The 25,776-nt window shown below is 36.0% G+C and overlaps 1 protein-coding gene across 4 annotated transcripts in view; it reads right to left on the bottom strand.

Annotated features, from left to right (window-relative positions):
• LAMA2 (laminin, alpha 2) overlaps positions 1–25,776 on the bottom strand; it is a 476,871-nt gene that overhangs the window by 154,118 nt on the left and 296,977 nt on the right. For all 4 annotated transcript variants that reach the window (XM_014533789.1, XM_005858976.2, XM_014533790.1 and 1 more), the window contains 9 exons: positions 25,568–25,674; positions 20,232–20,412; positions 17,286–17,422; positions 12,462–12,698; positions 10,850–10,993; positions 9,991–10,170; positions 9,694–9,882; positions 9,479–9,612; positions 6,122–6,239 (listed from right to left, as the gene is read on the bottom strand). In XM_014533789.1, coding sequence (XP_014389275.1) covers positions 6,122–6,239; positions 9,479–9,612; positions 9,694–9,882; positions 9,991–10,170; positions 10,850–10,993; positions 12,462–12,698; positions 17,286–17,422; positions 20,232–20,412; positions 25,568–25,674 — 1,427 coding nt within the window. The remainder of the gene's footprint in view (positions 1–6,121; positions 6,240–9,478; positions 9,613–9,693; positions 9,883–9,990; positions 10,171–10,849; positions 10,994–12,461; positions 12,699–17,285; positions 17,423–20,231; positions 20,413–25,567; positions 25,675–25,776) is intronic.

The raw sequence follows: 25,776 nt of genomic DNA, 5'->3' as shown, positions 1-25,776 counted from the left end.
TAAATAAAATAGTATCATGGTTGCATTATTCATATCAGTATAATTGAAAGATTATAAAAGTAAGAAATTCAAATTAATAAAAGCTCTACATGTCTTGGGAATATTAGGCCTCTAATAAAATTTATTTTTCCCTGGTCTATTTTATTTATTTATTTTGCAATAAAAACCAGAGAGAAGCCCACAGCTCTCATTCGCTGAGAATGAGAACAGTCTTTATGTTCTGGGCTCAGTCCTCTCTGTATGTAAAGCTGCTGCCTTTATCAGACACTGATTTATGAGTAAGAGTCAAGAGTTAGTTTTTCAGATACCACTGAAGATTACAAAGGGACTGCTTTATCACTCTGGCTCTGTAGGATTTTTTTCACAGGATATCTTGTTCCCATTATTAAAAGAAAAGTGACTGCTTAATCAGCAGGGGAAATACTAGTGGATTAAGAACTTCATCATGCCTCTGCATCCTTTTGGTTCTGGACTAGGTCCTCCCTAGTGGAAGAGGCAAAGTGCCTTACAAAGGGAAAAAGATCAATAGTCAGCACACTCCTTGTTTATTTTGATTCCCATAATGTGAAAGAACCTCAATTAAGAGTCCCTGCTTTTATCACAGCCTATAAGAAAGCCTAATGAGATTTAATAATGCCAGCTGATAAAACCGGGAATAGTATTCAAAATATTTTGAGCCTTACTTGTTTCCTGGTGGATGTCTTATTCTATTTTAATAAGTTTATTCATATTATTAAAAATCAAGGTTGATTTTTCCATTTTTTACCAAATAAGGTCTAGAAATTATGACTGAGGAATTCTTTGGAACATAACTGAAGAAACAATCCAAGGTGTATTTAAAAATATTATACAGTGTGCGTTGTTCCAATTCTTTAGCATGCTGACTGAAGAATAAAATTGGATTTTCTTTATATGGAATTTAGCCTTGGATACCTATATAATTATTGTTATTATTTTGGGGGGGTATATTTGTGTGGGGTGTGTGCAGAGTGTGTGTGTGTGTGTGTGTGTGTGTGTGTGTGTGTAAAAATCACACACAGTAAGTTTCTAGCTCTACTTTATGTCTCAAGTGAAAGTTTAAAACAAGTCTAAGAAGAACGAAGTTAAGAAATGGCACTTTAATTGAAGAATCATACGATATTCAATCTGATAGACGGAAATCTGAAGGTACGTGCCACCGGTGACGTTTGCTGTAATACACTCCCAATTTTTCCTGTTACTATGTCTCTTCCTTGGAAAGGTAGCAGGACAAAGTAGAAAAGCACCCCTAGTGCAAGTCCAAGCTGTGTTCCAACCTGGCTGCACACAGATCATCTGAGGAGCATTCAGTACTGATGTGGCTCCAACACAGAGATTGAAATTCAATTAGCAGAGAGTAGAGCCAGGATTTGTTTCCAAACTCTAGGAGGTTCTAATAAGCACAGGACTGAGACTTGCCCACATGCTCCTCCTTCTTGGCTGGAAATGCATGCAGACCCTGGTGACTAGGGAAGCCTTGGCCTGAGGAGTTAGTTTTGTCTGAAGGATACAGGGAAGTCTCTTGGTGTCACTGAGACACCATTTTATCATTCCGTGAATGAGCAGGTGTATGAATCCAAATGATTTCTGAAGTTTCTTTTAGTTCTAACCAGCCAGATTACTTTTGTGTCCTTATTAAAGTTCTAAGAGTTAGCAAGGAAAAAGAGACTTCCGTGATGGAAGTGAGAAACTTTAAAACACTTTTTTTTTTTTTAAGAAATGGGACATTTATTTCTCTTTAATCCCCTCCTTTCCTGGGTCCTCTTTGTATTTATTGTTTCCATTAACAAAACTTAAGTGTGTTTTTCAATAGCAGATGTCTTTCTTCTCAGCGAACTGGAGAACAATTCATGAGAATGATTGTATTTAAGTTTGGAAAAAGAGAGGAAAGATAATAGCTACTTTCTAAAGTCCTGTCTAAAATCCTTTCTGGAACACACTAGAGAATTTTTTAAAAAGCAAATAAACACTGTTCTAATCTTATCCCTTTATTTCTCTAACTCAAACTCAAAGTTTCCTTGTGATGAAATTATGCATTGGCCAATATTCTTCTGATTTCCTTCTATATGTAGTTTATTTTCATACTATAGTATCTCATCAAAATATTAGAATCACATTTACACAAAAATGTGGGAGATAGACAGACAGGAATGGGAGACAGAGAGTAATGAGCCAATATACGCCAGGTGCAGAGTTCTCAACGCCCCCTTATTTGCTCAGAGTTTAACAATAAAAATAGATATTTGAATTGTTGACAATAAAAACACTATCTTATATCTTTACACGGGTTTTGCAATCAGACAATCTTGAGTTTAATTCCTGTTCCCACTTACTACATATGATTTTGTGGAGGTCTTGAATAGTCTGGGCCTCAGTTTCCTCACCTGGAACATAAGGATACTGTATAGCATAATAGTTGGATATAAGTATATTTTGGTATTTTGGAACAGACATGCCTAGATTTAAATGCAGTTTTGCTGTTTTTCTAGCTGTGGGATCATGGGCAGGTTTCTTATCCTGTCTGGGCTTCCATTTCCTCATCTGTAATAATGGGATCATATTACAGCCTCAGTGATGTTGGTGTAAGTGTACTAGAAAACATGCTTGGCATTGTGCAGGATACAGTACGCACTCAATAAATGGTGTTTTATTTTTTATAAGGTTGTTATGAGGATTAATTGAGATAAATGTACGTTTAGTGCTTAAAATACAATAAATCAAAATGGGTGCTTCTATCCCAGGTAATTTTTTAAATATAGTCATTGAAAATAGACTAAAAATAAAGGCAACAGTGATTGTTCCAAGTTGCATTGGGAAACAAAATTACAATGTATGTCACTTACCCGTACCATTCCTCAATATCTTGAACCTGAACAGAGTATTTGGGTCTTTCATGTGCAACAGAAATAATAAAGGGTGCCCTAAGAGGTGTGTGTGTGTAAGAAATAAACCTATTTTCACTATTTTGTCCTTTGAATTTCATGAGCTGATCACTGGTTTAAATTATTTGGGGATTAAAAACAATATTTTTACTCCACAGAAGTGACAACTTTTGAGTGGTGACCCAGCAGAAACCAGCTATTCAACTGTGAGCCAAACATCCTATCAAACCTGCGGGAGGAGAATGACCAAAATATGACCTAGAGATCAACCTACACATTTCTGTTTTCCATGATCTTACTGCAGAGAACCATATATTCAATGGTTAATATTTCCCATTTCTGCACACAACCTAACCTGAGTTTAGGTCTGTTTAGGCAGCATTGTTAACTGAGAGGGTGGTGAAGAGCTGCTTCTATATTTAGTACATTAAATTCAATGGCTCCCACACTAATATGTGTGGTGAGAAAATTGAGTCCTTTATTTGACTTCTAAAGGTAATATGGTCTCTACTTCAAATCATAAATTGTAATAAGTAGGCATTTCTAGAACTAACATTTTCAATGAACAGGCCTGTAATGTCATAACACTGCAGGTAACAGGCAAAGGCTACGTGTCTTCCCAACTGGCTGTATTTTCAGTGGTAACTAACACTTAATTTTGATTATTTGCACCATATTTTGGGTAAAAACATGAAATGAATAGCTTGTAATTGCAGACGTTTTTAGAATACCATACATTTGGTGAAAATGTGGTGAAGGAATTGCTTTGTGTATTCGTGACCCAAAGCATATGTTACTGGAATGGGATGTATTATTTCAAAAATGTCCTTAGCTCTTGCTTTGATGATTAGATTTTATGCCTGGGTAATTACACTTTAGAATCATGATGAATTATAAATAAGATATATAATGGATTAGAGGCAATGGCTTGTGGAGAACACCTCAGGTACCTTATTATGAGAGATAGGTCTTTATCCCCATAATCTCTCCACTAAGATATTACTGTAATTATTGTCTGTAAATAGGAGCTTAAGTGAAATTTACGAGAAATAGGTGAAGCCATAAATACAGGTGGTAGTTTGTATGTGGTCCCAGTTTTTTCTTGATTTTCTTCATTTCTCACTTGCTTCATTTGTGCTAACTTATATTTTAATGTAAAGATAGAAAGTTACTAAGATTAGTGGGAAAGCTTGTTTTAGAATATACTATCTAAAAAGCCTACTGACCACAATAAGGAGAGTTTTTAACATTAAAAACATGGAATAGAAAGTAGACAACATTAAAATAATTTACTGCTCCACTAACATTTTTGTTTAATAAGTGAACAGTAGTATTATTTTAAATAAATGCAGAAAAATATGTAGCTGTAGTAACTTTCTCTTCAAGATAGTTAGAGGTCAACCTTGACTACTTACTGAATATCATCTACACCAAAATATTATTGCAAAATCAGAGAATTTTGGAACTTCAAAAGCCAATCTCCAATTTTTTATATAATTTATGTATAATTTTTTATAATAACTAAGGCCTATAGCAATTAAGAAATTGACCAAGACTATATAGTAGTAAACAGTATAGCCAAACACTCCTTAGGATAAGAAAAAAAAAATCATCACCTGTTGTCTAGAAAAATCTTAAGCTCTTTCTGTCTTCTACTTTTAAATTTTTCATGCTCATTGGAAAGATAGCATATTTTTTAAAAAAATTTTTTATTGTTTAAAGTATTACAGAAGTCTCCTTATTCCCCCATTGATCTCTCCTCGGCCGCCCCCACCCCTCCAGCACATGCCCTCACCCCACTTCTGTCTGTGTCCATTAGTTATACTCATATGCATGCATACAAATCCTTTGGTTGACCTCTTATCCCTTCACCCCCTGTCTTCCCTCATAGGTTGGACTGTTTGTTTGATGCTTCTATGACTCTGGTTCTATTTTTGTTCATCAGTTTATGTTGTTCATTATATTCCACAAAGGAGTGAGATCATGTGATATTTGGAAAGATAGCATTTTTATATGTGCCACACTCACTGTCATTTTTCACATATACACTATGTGTATTTGGGTGGATTGTGTATCTATTACTTACTGGTGTGTGAACAAATGTATATATGTGTATGTAGAAGATCCAATTTAAGAACGAGATGGGTTATTTGATGTTATTAGACCAAATGAACACATTCAAACAAATACTGCCCGTCAGAGCAGTCACAAGCAAAGCTATAACATCATTCCAAGGATGTTTCACAAGGAATTTGAAGTTATTCATAGGAAATTGCCCTCTGAAAAACCTGGAGTTTAAATAATGGTTACTAAGTTGAATGACACTTCAGTTTACAATGGGGTTTTTAACACCTATGTCTTCATTTAAATACATCCTCATGGTGACTGTATAGGTAAACAAACTGAGATGCAGAAACAATGCCCCTAGGAGGATTCAGCAAAACCAACCCACATTTCTTTTCATTACCCCATGCCACCTCTCCAGAGATTTATACTCATCATTTTTAAGTTGTACATCAGTTTTGACCTGGTGGCATCACATGCCTCATGTACCAAATTTCATATAAAACTTCTCAAATCTTATTTACAAAAGATGCATACAATTATTTATAAATAAATACATGGATCTGTAACTACTTATTTCATTAATAACAATATTTATCTAATGCAGTTTTAGCAACTCTAACTGTTTAGAGGAACTGCCACGAAAATAAATCAGGTGTAATAAATGGGCCTTATAAAACATTACTTCCTGACTGCTTCATATTTTTACAGATATTTCAATTTTTATAAAATATTTCCCTTCCAATGCGATCCCTACTAATAGGTAACAACAGCATCATCCTCTTTACTGTGTCTCACACTTTGAGTGGAAAATCAAATAAAATAGGGTAAGAATATGCATGAAAGTAAAACTGATTGCAGCAGAGGTAGCTCAGAGAGTAGTTAAGAGAGTTGGGCTTGCCCCGCCGGCATTGCTCAGTGGTTGAGCGTTGACCTATGAGCCAGGAAGTCACAGTTCGATTCTAGGTCAGGGCACATGCCAAGGTTGCAGGTTTGATCCCCAGCGGGGGGCGTGCAGGAGGCAGCCGATCAATGATTCTCTCTCCTCATTGATGTTCCTATCTCTCACCCCCTCTCTCTTCATCTCTGAAATCAATAAAAATATATTTTAAAAAAGAGAGAGTTGGGCTTAAACAGGTAAGTAAGAGCCAGCTTACCTCACAGGACAAACCGGAATAGCCCGGAGGACAATCACATCTTTCAATCAAGTGAGCTGGAGGAGTCAGTGCTGTTACAGGTCCTTGTTCAGCTACCTCCATTGAGATTTCAGAAATCCTGGACACAGCAAGTAGATGCTTATATTACCAGTCAGCAAGTTAAGATCACCCAGCAAACAGCCAACCCGACGAGAAGTGTCAAGTTTTTGCCAATAACCTTAAGCTCATTCTAATGTTTTGAAGCTGCCTACATTTTAGAAACTTATGTGCCACACCTTATTCCTGCATCTATGCTTCCTCAAAGGTTGCGATTGCATATTAGCAAAATATTCACATAAATCATAAGAAATTTCAGAAATTAGATATCTGATATCCTGTTGAGAAGTTATTATAAAGATTTCCCCCTCCACTTTTTAAAATGTGAGTGGCTTCAGATAGGCATGGCTAATTAATTAGACATTTTACATTCTTTCAGACAGACAACCCATGGTTTTTCCCTGTTAGAATATCTCCCATAGTCACTAGCAAAATTGCTTTTAATTTACAACTGGCGCTGATTTCTTCCTCTTGAGTGTCTGAATATCCTTTCTTAAACTTTAGAAAACAATGATTCAGCATAATAGAATAATATTGATCTTTTTCGGATGATAAAATATTTTCAAATTAGTATTTTGTTAACTTATTAAATGAGTCCTTCAAGCAACTTAACTTTCTGCTCCTTATTGGTGGAAAGGTCCTTATAACTGAAAAAAAAAGATTCACAATGGAAACACTTGATGCCCCTTTTAGTAATTTGAAATTATGCATTAAAATATATGCAGTTCATAAACTCAGACTATTTCATGACTAAGTGATAACATGAAGTGTTCTGCAAAGAAACGTCTAAATGAGACAATGAATAGTTTTGCTTGCATAAAAGGCACCTTTGATAGTTTAAGGAGCTTGAATCATAAACTTTACAACAGGCATAGGTAGGTTTTATTGACACTAAATTATGAATGCACATTTTGACTTCGCTGGCATTGTAACCTGCATTTTGAAGATCAGACAGCTTTTGTGCAACACACATTCAATTAACATTCTGATTTCCTTCTCTTCTTCTTACAGGACGCATAGCAGCTGTGACCTGTAAACCAACCACTCCCCTCCCAGGAGAAAGGCTCCTCCTTTATGGGCCTCTGGATTCCCCGAGGGAGGAGAAGGCAACTTGTTTGTGGACATGTCATCCCCCTGGAAACCTCGTGGTGTTTATAACCTGTGGGTTTACTAGAACAGTCTTTCCTTCTCTTGCACATGCTTGAACACAGCAGACTAGTGAGTATTTAAAAACCAAGCGGAACTTGAATGGTGTCAACAACAGATATTTCTACAATACATTGTGGTTTTTTTCCTTTCCAGGAGATGAGAGACCAACTGTTTTCCCTGAATTATGGATTTGGCCAAACTCAAGCTTTTATCCAAATGAATACTGAAATGCAAAGTTGTTATGTCCTTCAAATAAATGTAAGAGAAGACAAAAGCAAAGAGGGAAAAAATAGCCTTGACAATATGTACAAAATCTGAATCTCATAACCACATGTATAAATAACTCAAGTGCTCCACTTCTGAGACTACTTAACTCTGTAACTGAATAAAGCTGCAGGGCTCTGTCTTAACTACTTTGGGGGAAGACTCAAGCACATTTTTGAACTTTGTCACAATTCCACTGTCTTACGACAACAAGTGCTGCTCCACAGATGTATGTGTCCTTATTGTTGCTAGACGATGACTCTAGTTTTTATTGAGCCTAGAAGAAAAGTGAAGTCTTTTATTTATTCTAAAGTTTCAAAAATGGTCTCCTAAGCCAGAGGATATTATTGTGAGGGGTGTGAAAAAAGGTAATGAGGGGAAGAGACTTATGAGGAAAAAAGGCAACCTCACAGTATAGGAAGATGGCATCTGGGGGAGAAGGCAAGGAAAGTAAAATGAAAAATTCAGGACAACATTGTTTCTATCATTTCCACTAGCAAATGTTCTCTGTACTAGCAAACTCTTCTACTGCAGCCCAGCACAATTTGCAGAATAATGTTTGCACACTCAACACTGTCTTCCAAGCGCATGAAAGAAAAGGATTTTTGGGTTATATGGTTAGTACAGTGTGAACATTTGAAATAATGGTATTTTTATATTCATTGGTTTGCCAATGAGAGGTTTCATAATTTTTTTGTTTTGTTTTGTTTCCCTGGACTGGTCTACAGATTTCTTATACAAGATAATTTTCAAATATCTATTGGTTCCATAGTCTCACAGGGCATAAGAGAGAAAATGAAGTGCCAGAGAACTGGAAATTCGTGTATGAAGTCAACTCAACTTTCTGCCTCCATAGTGTGAAACTTAATGACCTCGGTGTGGTTCTTCATTTTATCTTATTGGATAACTTGCTCCTTCGACTCAAGGAACATGGCTGTGTGTGCTCATGATGTTGAAGTCTCATGGCGTCTCCATCATCTGTCTGCTCTTTATTACATAATTTTAAAATGTATTCCTTGCTATTAATTCCTTTTCCCGTGGTCTGTGAACATGCTTACTTCTCTTTCAAAGTAAACAACCATCTCTTGAACGTTGATATTATTTCATTTCTCCCTTTTACAATTATGTTTATGGAAACATTAGTCTACACTCACTATATTAGGTTCAATGTGTTCCATTTATTCCTCAAAACTTTGAGACTTAAAACCCCACTAAAACTGGTATAAAGCATGTCACCAGTATGATCCTAAGTGTTATCATCAGCAAGCCTCATTTTCATTGACCTGTTAGGATCATATGAAAATATTATAGCCCCTTATAGTATTCCTATCCTTTGGCTTCCTTCATTTATTCTTGCTCTTCTATTCAATGTGATTCTCAATCCTTTCACATCATGATGCACAGGGAAAATGACAATATCGTATGGTACACTGGGGTGAGATGAGAATGCTCAGGGGTCAAGGAGTTAGGACCAACTTGTCTCTGTCTGGTGACCCTGAGGGTTTAACGAGGTTATTTTCCCAGCAATCATGCAGCCTATTTATAGCACGACAATTAATTATCTCTACCCTAAAGGACATCTCTTGAATTTCTGACTGGCATTTAAAACAACGTATCAAAGGTCAATTCAACATTTTCCCCCTTAAACATGCTTTTCAATCTATTTTCCTTTTGGGGGGAATAGCAGTACCTTCCACCAGGTGACCTAAAAGCCTTTTTTAACTTTGTCTTCTGTCACCACACTCCCAAAACAAATGCTTTTAAATCTTTCTTGTCTGATGTCTTACTTATCTTCCCTATAGACTCTAGAATAAGAAATTAACTTGGGTCCTTTCTAGTATAGTTTACCTGCTTTGTCTAATCACATTTCCATAGGTAGCCTTGATCAGAATATAGTGAATGTCATATAGTACATCTAAGAAGTCTTCACGGGTCACGGTTCTACTGACTCGAGGATCATCACCATAATATTTCCATTCTCTCTGTTAACGAGAAAATAAACCACTGATGAAACTGATTGTAAAACCACTGACATCCTTGCACCAAACAACTAATACCCTTACCTCTGTCATTTCAATTTCATGCCTTGTCAGTTGGCCAATGAGAGGAGCGGCCGTATGCCTGACGATAATTCTAGCATGCGATGGAGTCCCACCTCGGATGATAACTTGAGGCTTATAGGTAGAGACACCTGTCTCTTCTCGAGCCTCAAAATAGATGGCATACTTGAGTTTTCCACCATAGGCCATCAGCTGACAAAATAAAATGAGGAGCGATGAGTTAGATAAATGTCCAAATGGAGTGATTCCAAAAACATGTTTTCCTTTGTTCTCGTGTGACTTCAAAGTTCTTGTCCTTACCTTCTTTCCTTCAAATTGTTCTGGCAGTTTCCAATAAAAAGGCTCCAAACGGAGATCCTGGCTCACCAGATCCATGCGGGCAACAATCTCTGGATCTTGAAAAGCGATGCCTTTGGTGGTTGTGTGCTGCAGTGCCTCATCCACCAGGGGCAGAATGGTCTGCTCGGGCTCCAGGGACACCTGCAAGGGGTCAGACCACAGCAGGAGGCTGAGCTCAGGTCTTCGGGGCACTCCTTTAAAACCAAGTTACAGACTGCATGTCTATCTGCAGGGCCATCCCCGTGCTGATGAGCTGTCTTCACAAGAAACCGAACTAGTACCTAGTGAGCAAGTAGGGCAAGGGAATACATCTTTCTGACTTGTTTGCACAGGGAAAACCACGTGTCTGAAAATAGGAGCCTTTTACACGAAAAGGTAGGAAAGGTAAAAGGAACGTGTAAGAAAAAATGTACATGCGTCCATGCTAAAAATCCATGATTCTCTAAGGCTGGTTGGAATAAATGTGCCAGCCTGGTGTTCATTTGTGTTGCACTAGCAGATCAAATTCATGCTCTGGTGCCCTGACTCTTCAGCATGCAGCTTCTTCCCATCCCAAACATGTTTCCCTTACAATGTTTCCTTTTTTCACTTGGCATCCATTTCTGTATCAATGATAAATGAACTATTTTTAAGGACTATTTAAAAAGGCATTTATATCAACCCCCTAATGGCACATGGCCCCTTCAGCATTTCTAGATGTGCGCAGGGGAAAAGGTTGCTTAAATGTTTTGCCATTTCCTCCTCGCCCTCAGTGGCTGGCTAAAAGACGCCAGCAGGGCTAACATTATACCATTTCATGGCTCAGCAGGTCCTTACTCACCCACGCACGGATCAGGCCTTTCGCTTCAGAGCACTGAGTTGTGGCTCCGAAGCAATAGCAGCTGCTGCAGCCAAGTGGGTTCTTGGCATCAAGTCCGAATGTGCCGGGCTGGCACCTGTCACAGTGGACACCTTCCACGTTCACCTGGTGAAAGATGAGAGCTCCTCAGTGTTCTTAACGGTGAAGTTACGAGAGAATTAAGCTTGAGAATGAATAACAGGGGCACACTTATAAAAAATTAAACAAAAAAGACCACCAAGTATTAGACTCCCAGCTCAAGTGGTACATGTAGTTAGTCTCGTTAAGGGATGAAACCGTGGGTCTAAAAATGCTTAATTTATGCATAAGTACATAATCAAGGATATTGTATATTGTTCTTTTAAAATCTAAGCAGCACATTTTCTACTATGCTGCTGTTAACGATATGAAAGAGTCATGAGAATTTCAAAAGCAAAATAAAACATTAATTCCTAAACAGTGGTGTGATGCAAAGAAATAGATGCAAAAACAGGATGTTAAAATGTAGATTTATATATTATATAATGTATACATACTCGTATAATGTATATTAAATATAATGTGTGGTCACAATTATATGTAATAAGGCAGCATTGTACTTTGGGTTTTGTTCAGGGTCCTCAATGGCAGAGGCTGCTCTTTTCTGAAATTCTCAAGATTATTTTAACACTTACTCCCTGGACTTCATCCTCTTGCTTCTCTGTCCTCCCTGTAATGCTTTTTTCTTGAAAAGATATCTATGACCCAGTCTTAGCATTTACCCTGAAATTGATTTTTCAGATATATCTAAGAGGGAAATAAAATCTCTCTCATCCTTTTTAATTGGCTGTTTTTCTACACCATTTAACAATATTAATGAGGGCTGAAATTTCCACATTGTCACTGTTTGTAATGTCAGTGTTTATATGTGATGAAAATTTTACGAAACCTCACAGCAGTAAATATATTTTCCAGGGTACAGTGGTTGCAGATTAATTTGGGGAGTAATGGTTTTTTTTATAAGCCTTATTATTTAGCTGTGATTTTTCTCTGATGATGCTTAGGAGAGCTGTATTTTTCTCTCCTCCAGATTATTGTTATTTAAGCAAAGTGGACATGTACAGAATAGTTTACAATTGAAAATATGTTCCATCTACCAACTAGAAAAAAAGTAAGTCTTTGGTTAAATACAAGTTCTTAAAAAATCATGTTTATCTATATGCCAATGGACATTTATAAACAAAAACATTGTGTCTATCAATGAGTTTTGTTTTTTTCTGTTTGTTTAGCTCAATGAAGCAGGATAATGAACACTGACTAAAGTTAATACTATTGCTCTATGAAAATAAACTTGAGGCCAGTTCTCCTTAATGCAGCGGTTCTCAACCTGTGGGTCGCGACCCCTTTGGGGGTCGAACGACCCTTTCACAGGGGTCGCCTCAGACCATCAGAAAACACATATATAATTACATATTGTTTTTGTGATTAATCACTATGCTTTAATTATGTTCAATTTGCAACAATGAAATTGGGGGTCACCACAACATGAGGAACTGTATGAAAGGGTCGCGGCATTAGGAAGGTCGCAGTCTTAATGTCTTGTGGCAGCACTTACCTTACAAGTGCACTGCCCAGTCTGATCCATACAGGCGCATCTTTTAGTCTCTGAATCACAGGTCGCATCATCAGTCCCGGGCAGGAAGCAGTCACAGGGGTCGCAGTGAGGGTAGTTCCAGTAACCGCGACTGCACTCTGTACATTTTGCACCGGAGAACTTTGGATGACAGTTGCACTGGCCCGTGTTTATATTGCATTGGAAATCCAAGGATCCCACCGTGCTACAGTTACACGCCTACGGAGGAGATAAAAACAGCAACCGCTAACACCGTTTCCTGGGAAATATCTTAAAATTTTAATCCTAATGTTTCTATGCTCCCATTAAACACATTTTAATCATAGGTCTATGATATGCCTTTGTACTGTTCTAGTTTAGTCGCTTGGGAAACATCAGTGAACATAACACTAAAATTGCTTCCTGCATTTACTAAAATATATGAGTGTCCAGAAACCATGATGCTATTGAATAAGAATGGAAATGTACTTTCTCTGCCTTTCTGTGGCAAGGAGGAATTAAGTATGGGTTTTCTTCAAACCCTTTTTGTTTCAAAAGACGGGACTTTAGACAAAGTCATTTTACTTTATCATCTAGTTTTTATAGCATTTAAATTGTACAGAGACATACAGTATAGTTTAATGGAGGGAGACAAGTAAATATATAAATAGAACACAATGGAATGACATTGTAGAATAGGGGAGATGCAGAATGCTATGTGAACATATAAGGAGTACCAAACTGGATGTGGAAAAGCCAGGGAGAATTTAGAGAAGAGATATTGAGGGTGTTGTTTTTGCCATTTTGTTTTTCAGACAAGCCTGATTTGAGATGCTTTGCTGGTAACTTTTTTCATTCATTCATATATAAATATGACTTTCTTTTTATTTATGGAATTTAAAATTTTGCTAAAATTTTTTAAAGTTTGAGGTTGTTATAATTAATTTACTGGAACATGGTGAGTTACTTTAGTTTGGGAACAAATTGTTTTTTGATTTAGTGCTATTTCTTCAAATTTGTTTTTGAATTTTATTTCTGTTCTAATTTACCAGTTTTGTTCTTCAGGATCACTTATAATTCCTAAAATATAGCACTTTTGTCTATCAATCAACTCTATAACACCTTCATGTCTTCAGTAGTTACCTTCTTATTTGCCTCTCAAATTTATTCTCTATTTTATACCTCCCAATTTACACAGTGAAAATTCTATTGTATGTATATACCACCAGTGTTTATTTTAGTTACATAATTTATTGCATGCTTAGCACTTTCCAATAATTTATTTTTTAAAAATATATTTTTAGAGAGGAAGGGAGACAGAGAGAGAGAGAGAAACATCAATGATGAGAGAGAAACCTGACCTGGAATTGAACCATGACCTCCTGGCTCATGGGTCAACATTCAACCACTGAGCCATGCCAGTCAGGCTCCAATATAATTTCTTTATTTTATCTCTTCTTTGACTTCTGCTCATCCATGTGTCTTTTTTCCCTTATATTCTTTTAAATCTTGCGGCTTTTGATTTACAAAGCTCATATCTCTTTGTAATAAAAGTGCCAAGTGTATTTCTAAAATGTCATTTAGGATCTTGGAATAAATAAATCATTTTCAGAGACCAGCTGTGCCAATGATCAATCTACTGTCTCTGAGCTTTAAATTCACTCTTCCCTGCCCTGTTTGTGATACTGTAGTTAGAACCTGTACACATTTTTCCATGGACAGGTTGCAGAATGTTAAGCTTCATCAACAAAGGGCACTGGAGGGACTCAATAAAACCACAGTGGTGGGAAGATACTTCTGTCCTGGGTTCTGTCTTCATTACTGTCATCATTATCATTATTTTATTATTTAGCATTGAGAGCCCAGAAGTTCAGAATGATTCCAGCTGTGCCCTCAAAACCACTCTCTCCAACAGGCAGCTATCTGAGTAGCTTTGGTTTGCACATAGCTCTGCCCATGACAGGCTGTTTCTAAGTAGCTCCAGCATGCCCATGGCCTTCAACAGTGGTGGGCAGCTTCCATAGACTAGCATTTGCCCACAAACTCTGTCGACTGGTTTGTTGATATTATTGTTTGTCTTACCACAGGCAGGCTGTGTGTTCCTCTGGTAGCCACCCTCTCTTTAAACATTTCTGAACCTCAGTCTGGCTGGGGTTGAGGAGAGGGAACTGTGTGACCTCTCCTAGCCCTTGATTCCTTTATGGTCCGGCCTCCATAAGCCTAGAAATAGTAGCTGCTCTTTTATATCTGATACTTCAGGATCCCTTATATCTCTCTTTTATCCTTTTTCAGTAACTTTTTTAGTAACTACCTTTTACCAGTTAACAAGTCTTTATATTCTACTTTCCCTGCTTAAATAACTGGTGTGCCTTATTTCTCCCAAGTGGGTTCTTACTTGGGATCCAAGTGGGTACCACCTCTTTCTGTATCACAGTGTTTATACTTCGTCGGTCACCTGATTCTTTTTGGAGCTGTACTATTCTTCTTCTCAATGTACAGCTCTATGGCAGACTCATATGCCTAGCAACTTGCCAAATTTCCAGATCTAATTCTGGCTGGATCTCACTTTGTATTTCTCACACGTTCATTGCTCAGCTTAATTCTCATATCCACCACTACTGGGGATATTACTGCTTCTGCTCCTGCCAACAGCAGTTTACTTATGGGACTACTCTTTCTAGAATGTGATGTACAATCACCAGCTTCCAATCTATCATCTCTTTCCTGTCCAAATGTTCTGTGAAATATCTTCCCAGATTCTGATGTTAAAATAATTGCCAGGCCTTATTTTGGGTGTCTTTATGATTAAGTATTTCTTTATGTCTTCATTGCTATCCAGTAAAAAGGGCTGCATAAGAGTTGTTACTAAAAGTTATTTTAAACCCCAAATGTAATATTCAATTACAAACATGTATATAGTTTCTAAAGCATAGAATAACCCACTGTCATCACTCTAAATAACTCCTCCTGATAGAACATCAAGAGTAGAATGAGATTTCAAAATAAGGATGATTGGCTTATTCACATAAATATTTTTTTCATTGACTCAAACAAAATGGGCTATAATCAGAAACAGAAAATTATAATATGAATGGAAACTATAATCATGCAGTGCATTTAAAAAATGTCTGATGAGACATCCTTATCATTTAACTAAAATATAAAATGCTACCCAATATTCACATAATTCTTAAAGACTAATTGGCAGTACAAACAGACATTGGGAACTTTCTGAATCAGAAAGTATATCCAGGAAGTCATAGTAAAGACAAATGAGACCATTAACCATATGTTTACATAGCACTATAACCGATATCAAACTTAAATCATAATTAGATGTAATGTTTCTTTGGCAAGAGAGGATTTATGCATGACTTCCCTGCTAGCAAGAGATGGCAGGCTTTGTATTCTACTCCAATAAAAGCTCAAATGATGTGTGTGCTCACACCTCAGCACAGAGAAATTACCCATGACGCAAAGAAAGGAAAGCTATAAATCTCAAATCACTGCAGATTTGGAGTATAGTCATCCAAGTATTTAAAATAGAACACATGCTCATAAATATTTGTGAGGGCTCTATGAATTTTTTTGTAATTGATCATCATGATGAGGTGTGTATTCAGAAATTTATATTTTTAATAATGGTTCAAAGTAATCAAAACACTTCAAGCCACATAATGTTTATTCAATAATCACTATATAATGGTATCAAACCTACAACTATATTTGTTTATTTATTTATTTAAAATATATTTTTATTGATTTCAGAGAGGAAGGGAGAGGGAGAGAGAGATAGAAACATCAATGATGTGAGGGAATTATTCATTGTCTGCCTCCTGCATGTCCTCCACTGGGGATCAAACCCACAACCTAGGCTTGTGCCCTTGACTGGAACTGAACCTGGGACCCTTAGTCTGCAGGCCAATGCTCTATCCACTGAGACAAACTGGCTAGGGCCCTACAACTACTTTTAAAAAAATTACCTTGGTCTATATTTTACCCTGATTTATATAATAAACATTAGGTATCAGCTTCAATTTCAGGAATTTCATTAGAGTTTGGACACATCATTGGATTTTGTGGCTGTAATGGAACCCTCATAAGTTTCATATGGCTTATTCATGAGTCCAGGTATGGGGCAGATGCTTGGATTCAAAGTGAAAATGCAAACAGTCATAGAATTTTGTAGCATTGTTCATAGTCATCTAAAATTTTGGAACTCTGGAGGAATTTTTGTTTTGTTTACAAATATGTAACTCTATGAATCTACAAACTGGAGTTCCTTCCACCCTCATGCTGAATATATGTCTCTCAATGTGAGTTTGGTCATGAAACTTTCTTAGGTCCAGCCATGGAAAAAAACCGAGGATTTTTCTAGGCTAAAGGTTGATAATATGACTCTTCAGAATCCTCTCAATTATTTTCTGGAAACTGAAACCTAGTCATAATTTGAGGGTCATTCATATATATTTTTGGCAAATTCCTTTAATTAGTTCCCAATTTCCTAGTACTTTGCAGGTATATTTCATTGTGTATAAGTGTTAGGCTCTAGCTGTTTCCATTTTATTACAGATTTTTTTTTGTTCTTTCCCCCTCCTTTTTGGTAGGTATCATAGATGAGGCTGCATAAATGTGTACTTACTTCATTATCTTTCCCACAACTAAAATGTTAGATACTGATCAATAGCTGTAATCACTCCATAATGATAGTTCCACATTGTTTCGCAATATAATATTGGATTTTGAAATGCCCAACTATAGAATTCTACCAACATGAACAAATCTTTAAAAAAAACATTTTCAGATGAAATAAATCAATTCACTCACCTTACAACCAGAGATAATGCTGTGGCCCCACGTATTAGGTACACATTGAGAACACTGATCTCCAATGGTGTTGGGAGGGCAAATGCATCGACCAGTCTTTGGGTCACAATTATTACCCAGATGAGAACAGTCGCAAGCTTCACAGATGAAAGGGGAAACAAAAAGTAAACATTTGATACTAAATGTTCATTTTATATTGTGATTGGTGTTGTTTTATTTTCCATACTATGGTTAAGGATTCTTAAAAGTGAAAACTTAACTCATTCATTTTTTATATCATAGTACAGTGTACTTCACAGAGGAGTTGTTCAACACATATATTATAATTCACTTAATAATTTCAAAAGGTAAAGCATTTTAAACTTTTCAAATAAGCTTAAGGAAAGAAAGAACTGCTGTATCAGATTCCATGTTAACTCTGTTACCTCATATCTAGATATTATAAAGGTCTGAATTTCATTTCTATAATTAAGTTCATAATTAATTTTCTACACTGTATAGATTAACAATTCCTTCCTATTGATGACTCTGATTTGTAGTTAAAACCTGTAAGCTTAATAGGCTTCCTAAATTCAGTATATCCTAACATACATCAGGACATTTCAGTTTAGCAAATATTTAAAAATAGTTAAATTACAGAACTGTATATATATAAAGATGCTTTTGAGTTTTATTTACCAACTGCCTTATTTCTTTTCAATAGATTTTGAATTTTCCATGCTATGATATAATATATGAAGAGTACAAATTCAATCCTACCCATACACTATCTCAAAGAATGCAAAAATAATATTTGATATCTTCAAAGCCATCCGAGACAAGGACTGTATGCCATTTATTACCTATAGTTTACCTAGGTACTGATAATACGTTGGTTCAGTGTTTCATATTAAAGAGGAGAAAGCAAGAGAATAAAAAACAAATACTCAAATTAAAATAGAAGACCAATATTATAAGAAACCTTTTAATTGGTTATATGATGATTAAATCTTTTAAACAAAATACATTTGGGATATTTGATTAAGCTCACATTTTAAGGGATCATAATTATCATTGCTCACAGCATTTCATACCAGCTGTGAAAAATGTTTAGCACAATACTTGGCATAGGGTAAAAACTAAATAAATGTTAGCTATTGTTTTTGTTGTTATTAATATTGCTGCTAATTTTCAGCCAAAGGATTTAGTTTACATATACCATTGATTAAGAAGAAAAATAGTGCATACTGTGTTAAATTAATGTACTAAAAAGTGTCTTGGGATGGTTCAAATCATTACCTACAAATAGAAATTCTTAAGTAGTTCTTCAATGGGATCATAACACTGACTGAATAAGAAAACTTGTGTAATTAACTACTTTTATCTTGTTCAAATAGAGTGTTTACCACATTAATCATACTAATAAAGAAATACCATTCATAACAATAATAGTAAACACTTACATAGACCTTATATGCCAGGAATTTCTCTAAATATTGTATAACCATTAATTCAACTAATTCTTACAAAAACCCAGCAAGGTATATACTATTTTTTTCTTTATTTAATAGATGAATTTTGTGGAGGGACAGGGAAACCAGGGCATTTGGTTAAGTCACATAACTTGTTATTTGTGCAGCCAATAAACAAATCCAAGCTCTTTAGAGCAAAGCATGCTTTCAAACATATGCTATCCTGCCTGTTTTGTGCTTATTCTCTGTTCTGTTTTTCTGGGTTAAATGCTACTAAGTCTGCAGTTCTAAAATGTTATCACTATTTCAAAATTTTTAAAATGTTCTTGCTCTCATTTATAATTTCTGGTAGTGGATATATTTGAATATATAGTGCCATTTCATTAACTCCTATTGAGTAAAAATAGTGAGATTTAAATAACAGAGTATATTTTAAAATGCAGCTTTAGTATTTTGGTGTATACAGATATTGACTTAGAGATCACATGTAGACTCTTAGAGGCTCTACAATGATAACATTTAAAATAATTTATAATGGTTTAATTTACTATCACAACTGTATATCAAAGGTATTTGAGAATATCTAAAAGGTACTGGTTTTTAAAATAATTTCCTATATCATTCCTGGCACTTCTTACATAAATTCACTACAGTAGTCCATAATAAAGTCTTAAAATCTTACCATGTATTTATCATATATGCTGAGGATATAGGAATATCATCAATATTGAATCAGTGAGTTTAGTAAGCAAAGGTTAATTGGCTGGAATAAGGGTTAATTCCAAATTAGTGACACATAAATCAATGCTAAGGTTAAGTCTTTACTTTCAATTATTTTGTGCTATTTCCTACTTTCTATATCATGTTTGTCAGAATGCTGTGGCTGGATATATGAGAATACTGCTTGAGGAAATCATGGTCAGAAACCCCCACCTGCACTTTCCCATGAACTAACGAATATCTAGAGCCAATCTGTTTCTTTCTCGGAATATCACAGTTTTTAAGGCACCTGAAAGTAGAAGCAAACATAATTTTTTTTTTTTGTAGCAGAAAAATATATTAACTTCCCTAATCCTTGTACCAATTTTGCAACAGGAAAAGGAAAAGTTGAGCTGTATTAGCTTGGGGGTAGAATTTAAACTAAGACAACATTGGCACCAGAAAAATTGAACATTTGACTTTCGAGCTGCAGTAGCCTTTGAGTGACTGGCTGAATGGAGGTCACACTCAGGGAGAGAGAGTCACAGTGGAATTGGGATCTGCTGATGGATTTATATTGAGTATTTGCAAGCACAGTTTTGCATAAGGCAATGTTTCAAATTGCAGTGTATTTCTTTTGATAATTTATTTAAAATAAATAGATGTTTCTTATTAGGTTAGATATTTTATATCATATATTTGTTGTCCTTTAATTTCTGGGAACCCTGACGAACAAACTGTTACAGAGCCAAGACCCAGAGAATGAATGTGCCCTGCTGAGTCTTCAATAACAGACCTGTGCACCCTCCTTCTTGGAAGTTGAAATAGCCATGGGCACAGTGGTCGCATTTCTTCCCTGTCACTCCAGGCTGGCACCAACATTGGCCGCTCTCTTCACAGTCAAATGATTTAGACCCAAAGGAGTTACAGTTGCAGGGAACACATCCTCTTGGCGACTGTAGGCCAAAGGTTTCGGGCTGGCATAGGAAAGGAAAGAGAAACGTTAAATTTAAATCGATTCATTCACTATAGAACAAGATCCACAGCACTAAAAGATCAGGCAGGAGAAAAAGGAGCCTAAGGGTTATGAAAGTTTCTTCACTGATGTTAGGACAACTGAGTTGTCATTCAATCTAATGGAAACTTTTTGTAATATCCAAAGATAAAAGTTCAGTTACTTTGAAATTTCATCCAGATAAAGGCAGAATTAGGGCATTATTATCCAGTCTGATATATTTTCACTAGCTTTTCCCTGTACTTCCCAAGATTCTAACGGCACTGTGGAAATAAGCTAAGGTTGGTATTTTTATTTTAATTAAAAATTTTATTTGCTTAAATCCTCATAATCTGCACTGATTACTTTCAGATCTTATGAACTCCTTCTACTTGATAATGCTTTAAATATTGTTACCCACAGCCTAAAATTAAAATATCCTTGAATATTTTATCTACCATATTTCATATATCCATAAATACTTCTAATCACCACTATAGGGCTCACATTATAAATATAATTTTCAGGTTTTGCCTACACTGACAAAATAATTGGTTTGACAAACATCTAGTTCTTGGGTTTTATCTTAACAATAGAAATTGATTTATAAAAACAGACATCAAAGATTAGGTAAATGAAGAAAAACTTTTATACTCTGAGAGTTATCTATATGCACATCCCTTATCTACTTATAACAAGTAAGTTTCTATGGTTAAGTTTTCATTGCTAGCTTTGGCTGACTTTTTTGAAATACATGCCAACAGATCTAGAGGGACTATAAGAAAATGCTGATGGATTAAAAATTACGCCTACTAGAAAAATGAGAAGCACATATCTTATTTAAAGAATGTCAGGGTTGTCTTTTTAAATATAAAATATGTCACATTATTATGATATTTTAACCTAGAAAATTGGTCTCAGTCATTACTTCTTTGTAAAAAATAATTCCCATTTTGGAAAATTAGACTTAATAGTTACTTCTTGGTAAAAATAAATCTTGCTACTTAAAGTGAGCCACTCAAAGAGAAATGTAAGTTGCATTAAATATTTTTGCCATTATTGTTAACAGTATTAAAAATAAGTCCTAGAAAATAAAATCACACTAAAATTATTCTTTCAAAATGACTATAGCTAAGAATAGGTTTGTATTTAAAATATAAAATAGGTTGAATGAGTTTGAAAAATAATTTTATTTATATTTAATGCTGACTTTATTTTTACTTCTAGTTCTAATTCAGACTTCACTACATGATTAAAGAAGGAAGTGTGTATCAGTTCTAAAAATGACCTAACACATGCTATTGAAATTCAATTATAGAAAGAAAACTTAAAACATATAATATTTTTATTCATAAAAATACTTCCGTGTAAGATTCTATATACTTGACCTAGAGAAATACTTAGAAATTGGGAAAAGGGTTAAAGTACAAGCATGCCCATTACAATATTATTTATCATAGTGATTAACTGTAGAAGCACTTCATGTTCAATGTTAGAGAAAATTTGAATAAATTAAATTATGACACATTCATGCTATAAAATGATATGCAGTCATTAAAATCCTGTTTTGAAGCAGTTTTAATGACATGAATATGCTTAGTATATAGCATTAAGTAAAATTTCAAAAAGCAGAATACAAAATTATATATACACTGTGATTCTAATTACATACCTAAAACGATATACCTACCACTCAGATATACACAAATGGAAACATACATACATAAAAAAGACTAAAACATAATATAGTAAAATAGTTTTTAAAAATATCTGAATTATAGAAGTAGTATATTTGCATTTGTTTTTATTTTCTAAATATTCTTCACTTAGAAATCTGAATTTTAAAGATAGTACTTTATATTCATCTTTATTTCCTAAATATTTCTTTACTTAGCATAATTAAATACACACACACACACACACACACACACACACACACACACATATATATGGAAAATTAATAAAATATTAAATAAACTTATAAATAATAGTTATCATTAAAAATTTCCAAAGTTGATCATGTAAAGAATTTTACAAGAAGAAATGTCTCTACCATATTTTTCTACTGTTTAAATTATGCAGTTTTAAAGGCTGAGTTATACCAAAATAAATACCGCTAACTTTCAGTAATATAATTTTAACAAGTTTGCTGTTCAAAAATGTATTTCAGAGACTAGGGAAAACCCCTGATGTAAACAAATTTAAGGAGCAAACATCCCTAGTCAGTGATGGAAATTAATGAGGTGAAACAAGGTGGGAGAGAGTGCCAGTCAGTTTCACTGGGAAGTTTGTTGCGCTCCCATAAATTATTCTTACTTGGGATAATAATAACAACTAGAACTTATATATTGTGCTTACAGTATGCCAAGCACTGTTCTAAAGTCCTCTATAAATAGCAATTCATTTAATCTTCAAGATAATCTTGTGAGATAAATATTATCACCTTTTTACAGGGTAGTGAAACCCAGGCACAGAAAAGTCAAGTAATTTGCCTAAGGTCACCAGCTCACCAGTGGAGCAATCAGGATTCCAATTAGCCAGCCTGCCTTCAGAGGTGGTGCTCCTAGCTCACACATACTTGCCACAGAGAACAGACACCGCTTTATACAGCTGTGCTGTGAGCTTTGTAGGAAAAGGACATGAACGAGGGTTGAATTTCTGCTAAGTTTATATACTGAAGACATTTTGATCAGTTAGTGCTCCTTTCTTTTACTTTATGCATGCATGTTTTTAAAAAAAATTTAAGAACATGATCTCTTTTAAAGAGTTTTTTCATTTAATATCAATAGTATTAACAATATCTAACATTTACAAAGAATTCTCTGTATGTGTCCATCCTTTATGCACTGTTCTCAGGACTCCCCTGAAACAGGCATTGGGGTGTCTCAGCAGAGCTTCCTGCAAGAGAGCCTGCCATGAGAGTGTCCCTGAGGGGCAGCCTGCAGCTTCCACAGGAGGGGCTCACAGCAGGTCTCGCTTCTTCTAGTCAATAACTGATGACCTTTCTGTGCAAACCAGGATTCCCCTAAGGAGCAAATTTTGCTTCGGCATTTCCCATTGGCTTGGCCAAGAATTTGGGATTTGGGCAGAATGCACCGAATGAGGCTTTTCTACCCATTCTTTCCTTCCCTCTCTCCTTTCACAAAGTCAGACCTGCACTGCAGCAGAAGGCTCCCTGCATACTATACTCCCTCCCCTGTCATCCTTCATGGGCATTGTTTGCAGTAAGTCTCTTTGCGCTTGCCTCTTGGAAAACCCAAACAGACTCAAACCCTGAAGTAGTTCCTACTAGAGATGAAGAAGCCGAATTATGGAAGATTGAAGGAACTGTTTTATTGCTAGGAAGTGGTGAAGCTGAGATTTGATCTGAGGCAGTCTGAAATGAGAACTCGTTTTCTTAAAATGTCAATAGGAGCCATCCCTTTACTCCCTTACTTTGTAGTACATTCTCACTTTCTTCTATCCCCTACCCTTAGCTCTAACACAGGCTCTGATTCTACACTGGCAAGCCCCTCCGTACCCTGCTGCTCTGCAGATTGGCTGCGGGCCTCGCTTTCCCTCCTCCCTTCCTCCCAACATTTGTTTTGTTTTGCCTTATGAGAAGGGGTTCCATATTTTGTATCAGAGAATACGCTTCCATACTTGGTGTATGTTGTGCATTTACAATGTGTTTCTTGTGTTTGTTGTATCCTAGAGTAAAATTATGGTGTGGACATGCAATCAAGTCGTTCATTACGCTGAAATTGGCAGGTCAATGAGCTGAATTTTCTCGGGCAAGTTCCTTTCTTTGCTAGATTTCCCTTTATTTGTTCATTCATAGAAAGGAGTTTGCTCCAAATGATACCCAAGGACCTTTCCACTTCTAAGATGAAAGGTTCCCACACATATATTTTTCTCTGTTTTCTGCACATCCATGGTTAATCAAAACTTTATTAAACTATGAACTTGAATATACTTTTGGAAACATAGATAGCTGTTTTTAAAAGGCAAGGCATCGATCAGGAATTGTCCAGTTTTTGCATTTTCAACTTGCACACTTAGCAACCATTTTTTTGTAAAATGGCATCAGGGATTGTCAGCGCAGCACACAGAACACAACATGCCACGCCAGAGCCATGCAGCACCGCTGGGATTACCCGAGCCGCGGGCCAGTAGGCTCCCCGAGGGCAGCCTCTGGAGCTGCTGGGACCCCATCTCTGGGGAGACCCCAGCACCGGTTGCGTTCTTCGTGGATGCTCCTTCTGTCGGTGCACCTGCCTGCCCAGGTTGCACTGTTTCCCTACGAAGCCTGATTTACAGACACATTTTCCTGTCATATCACACTGTGGTGACACAGAGCCAATGGGATTGCAGTCACATAACACACAGAATCGTTTCTCAGGGTCCCACCACATACTGGACTTTAAAAGCCAAAAGAAAAAGAAAAACAAACAACAGTAAGAGCATAAAATATTATTCAGGAGATAGAAACAGGTGACATTTTCAAGCTTCCTACAGAAAGGTCAGTTTGATGACATCTGAGAAGTGCTTGCTTCTATTTAACAGTTGTTAGCACCAAAAATGCATATTTACGTGAGAGGTGGTGCAAACCCACCTGCTCTCACAGAGGGATCTCAAGGTCTTCCCATACTGAAGGTGGGGCAATGGGTTCAGAACTGAGAGCAGGAGATTTTTATTATTGTTTCACTTTAGCCAAAGGCGTATCTAAAAACTACCTCTACTCACTTCTCTACTGAAAACATTTAAGTAAAGTGCTCATCGGAACTGACATCTAAATGATGGAACTAGAACAAGGAGTTTGCTAAAAGCAAAGGGTATGATACATTTTATTCTGCCAGCAAGGTAAAGGCAAAGGAAAGATATTTTTGTCTCCGTAGACTGGAGAGTAAATTTCTATTATCTGATTCAGAAACATCTGAAGTGTAGTAAATATTACACAAAACCAAGGAAATACAAGTTGAAGGTCAAACGCTAGTGTACAGCAAATTTTTTTTCTATTTTGAGAAACCATTTCAGTGATCCCAGTAATTTCACATGTAGAATTAGATAATCCCGAACCTTTCTTTTAATATACTAAGATGTGTATCATCGAGAGCTGATGAGCCTTTTCAAGGAGGAAGTAAGCTCCTACTCCTTACCTTACATTCATCACACCGCCGGCCCTGCACGTTAGGTCTGCATTCACACTGTCCTGTCTGAGTGTGGCAAACCTCAGAGAAGGAGCCATTGGCATTACAGCGACAAGCTGTAAAGAAAAGAGAGATCAGTCGCAGGGAAAAACGTTCTAATAGTCTTAATAGGCTTATTGAATAATGATATCCCCAAGATAGTAATACTGACAACTAAC

This window comes from Myotis brandtii, unplaced genomic scaffold (assembly GCF_000412655.1).
Source record: "Myotis brandtii unplaced genomic scaffold, ASM41265v1 scaffold123, whole genome shotgun sequence".
Taxonomy (NCBI): domain Eukaryota; kingdom Metazoa; phylum Chordata; class Mammalia; order Chiroptera; family Vespertilionidae; genus Myotis; species Myotis brandtii.
The sequence above is the reverse complement of the archived record's forward strand: the minus strand, read 5'-3'. Positions and strand labels throughout refer to the sequence as shown.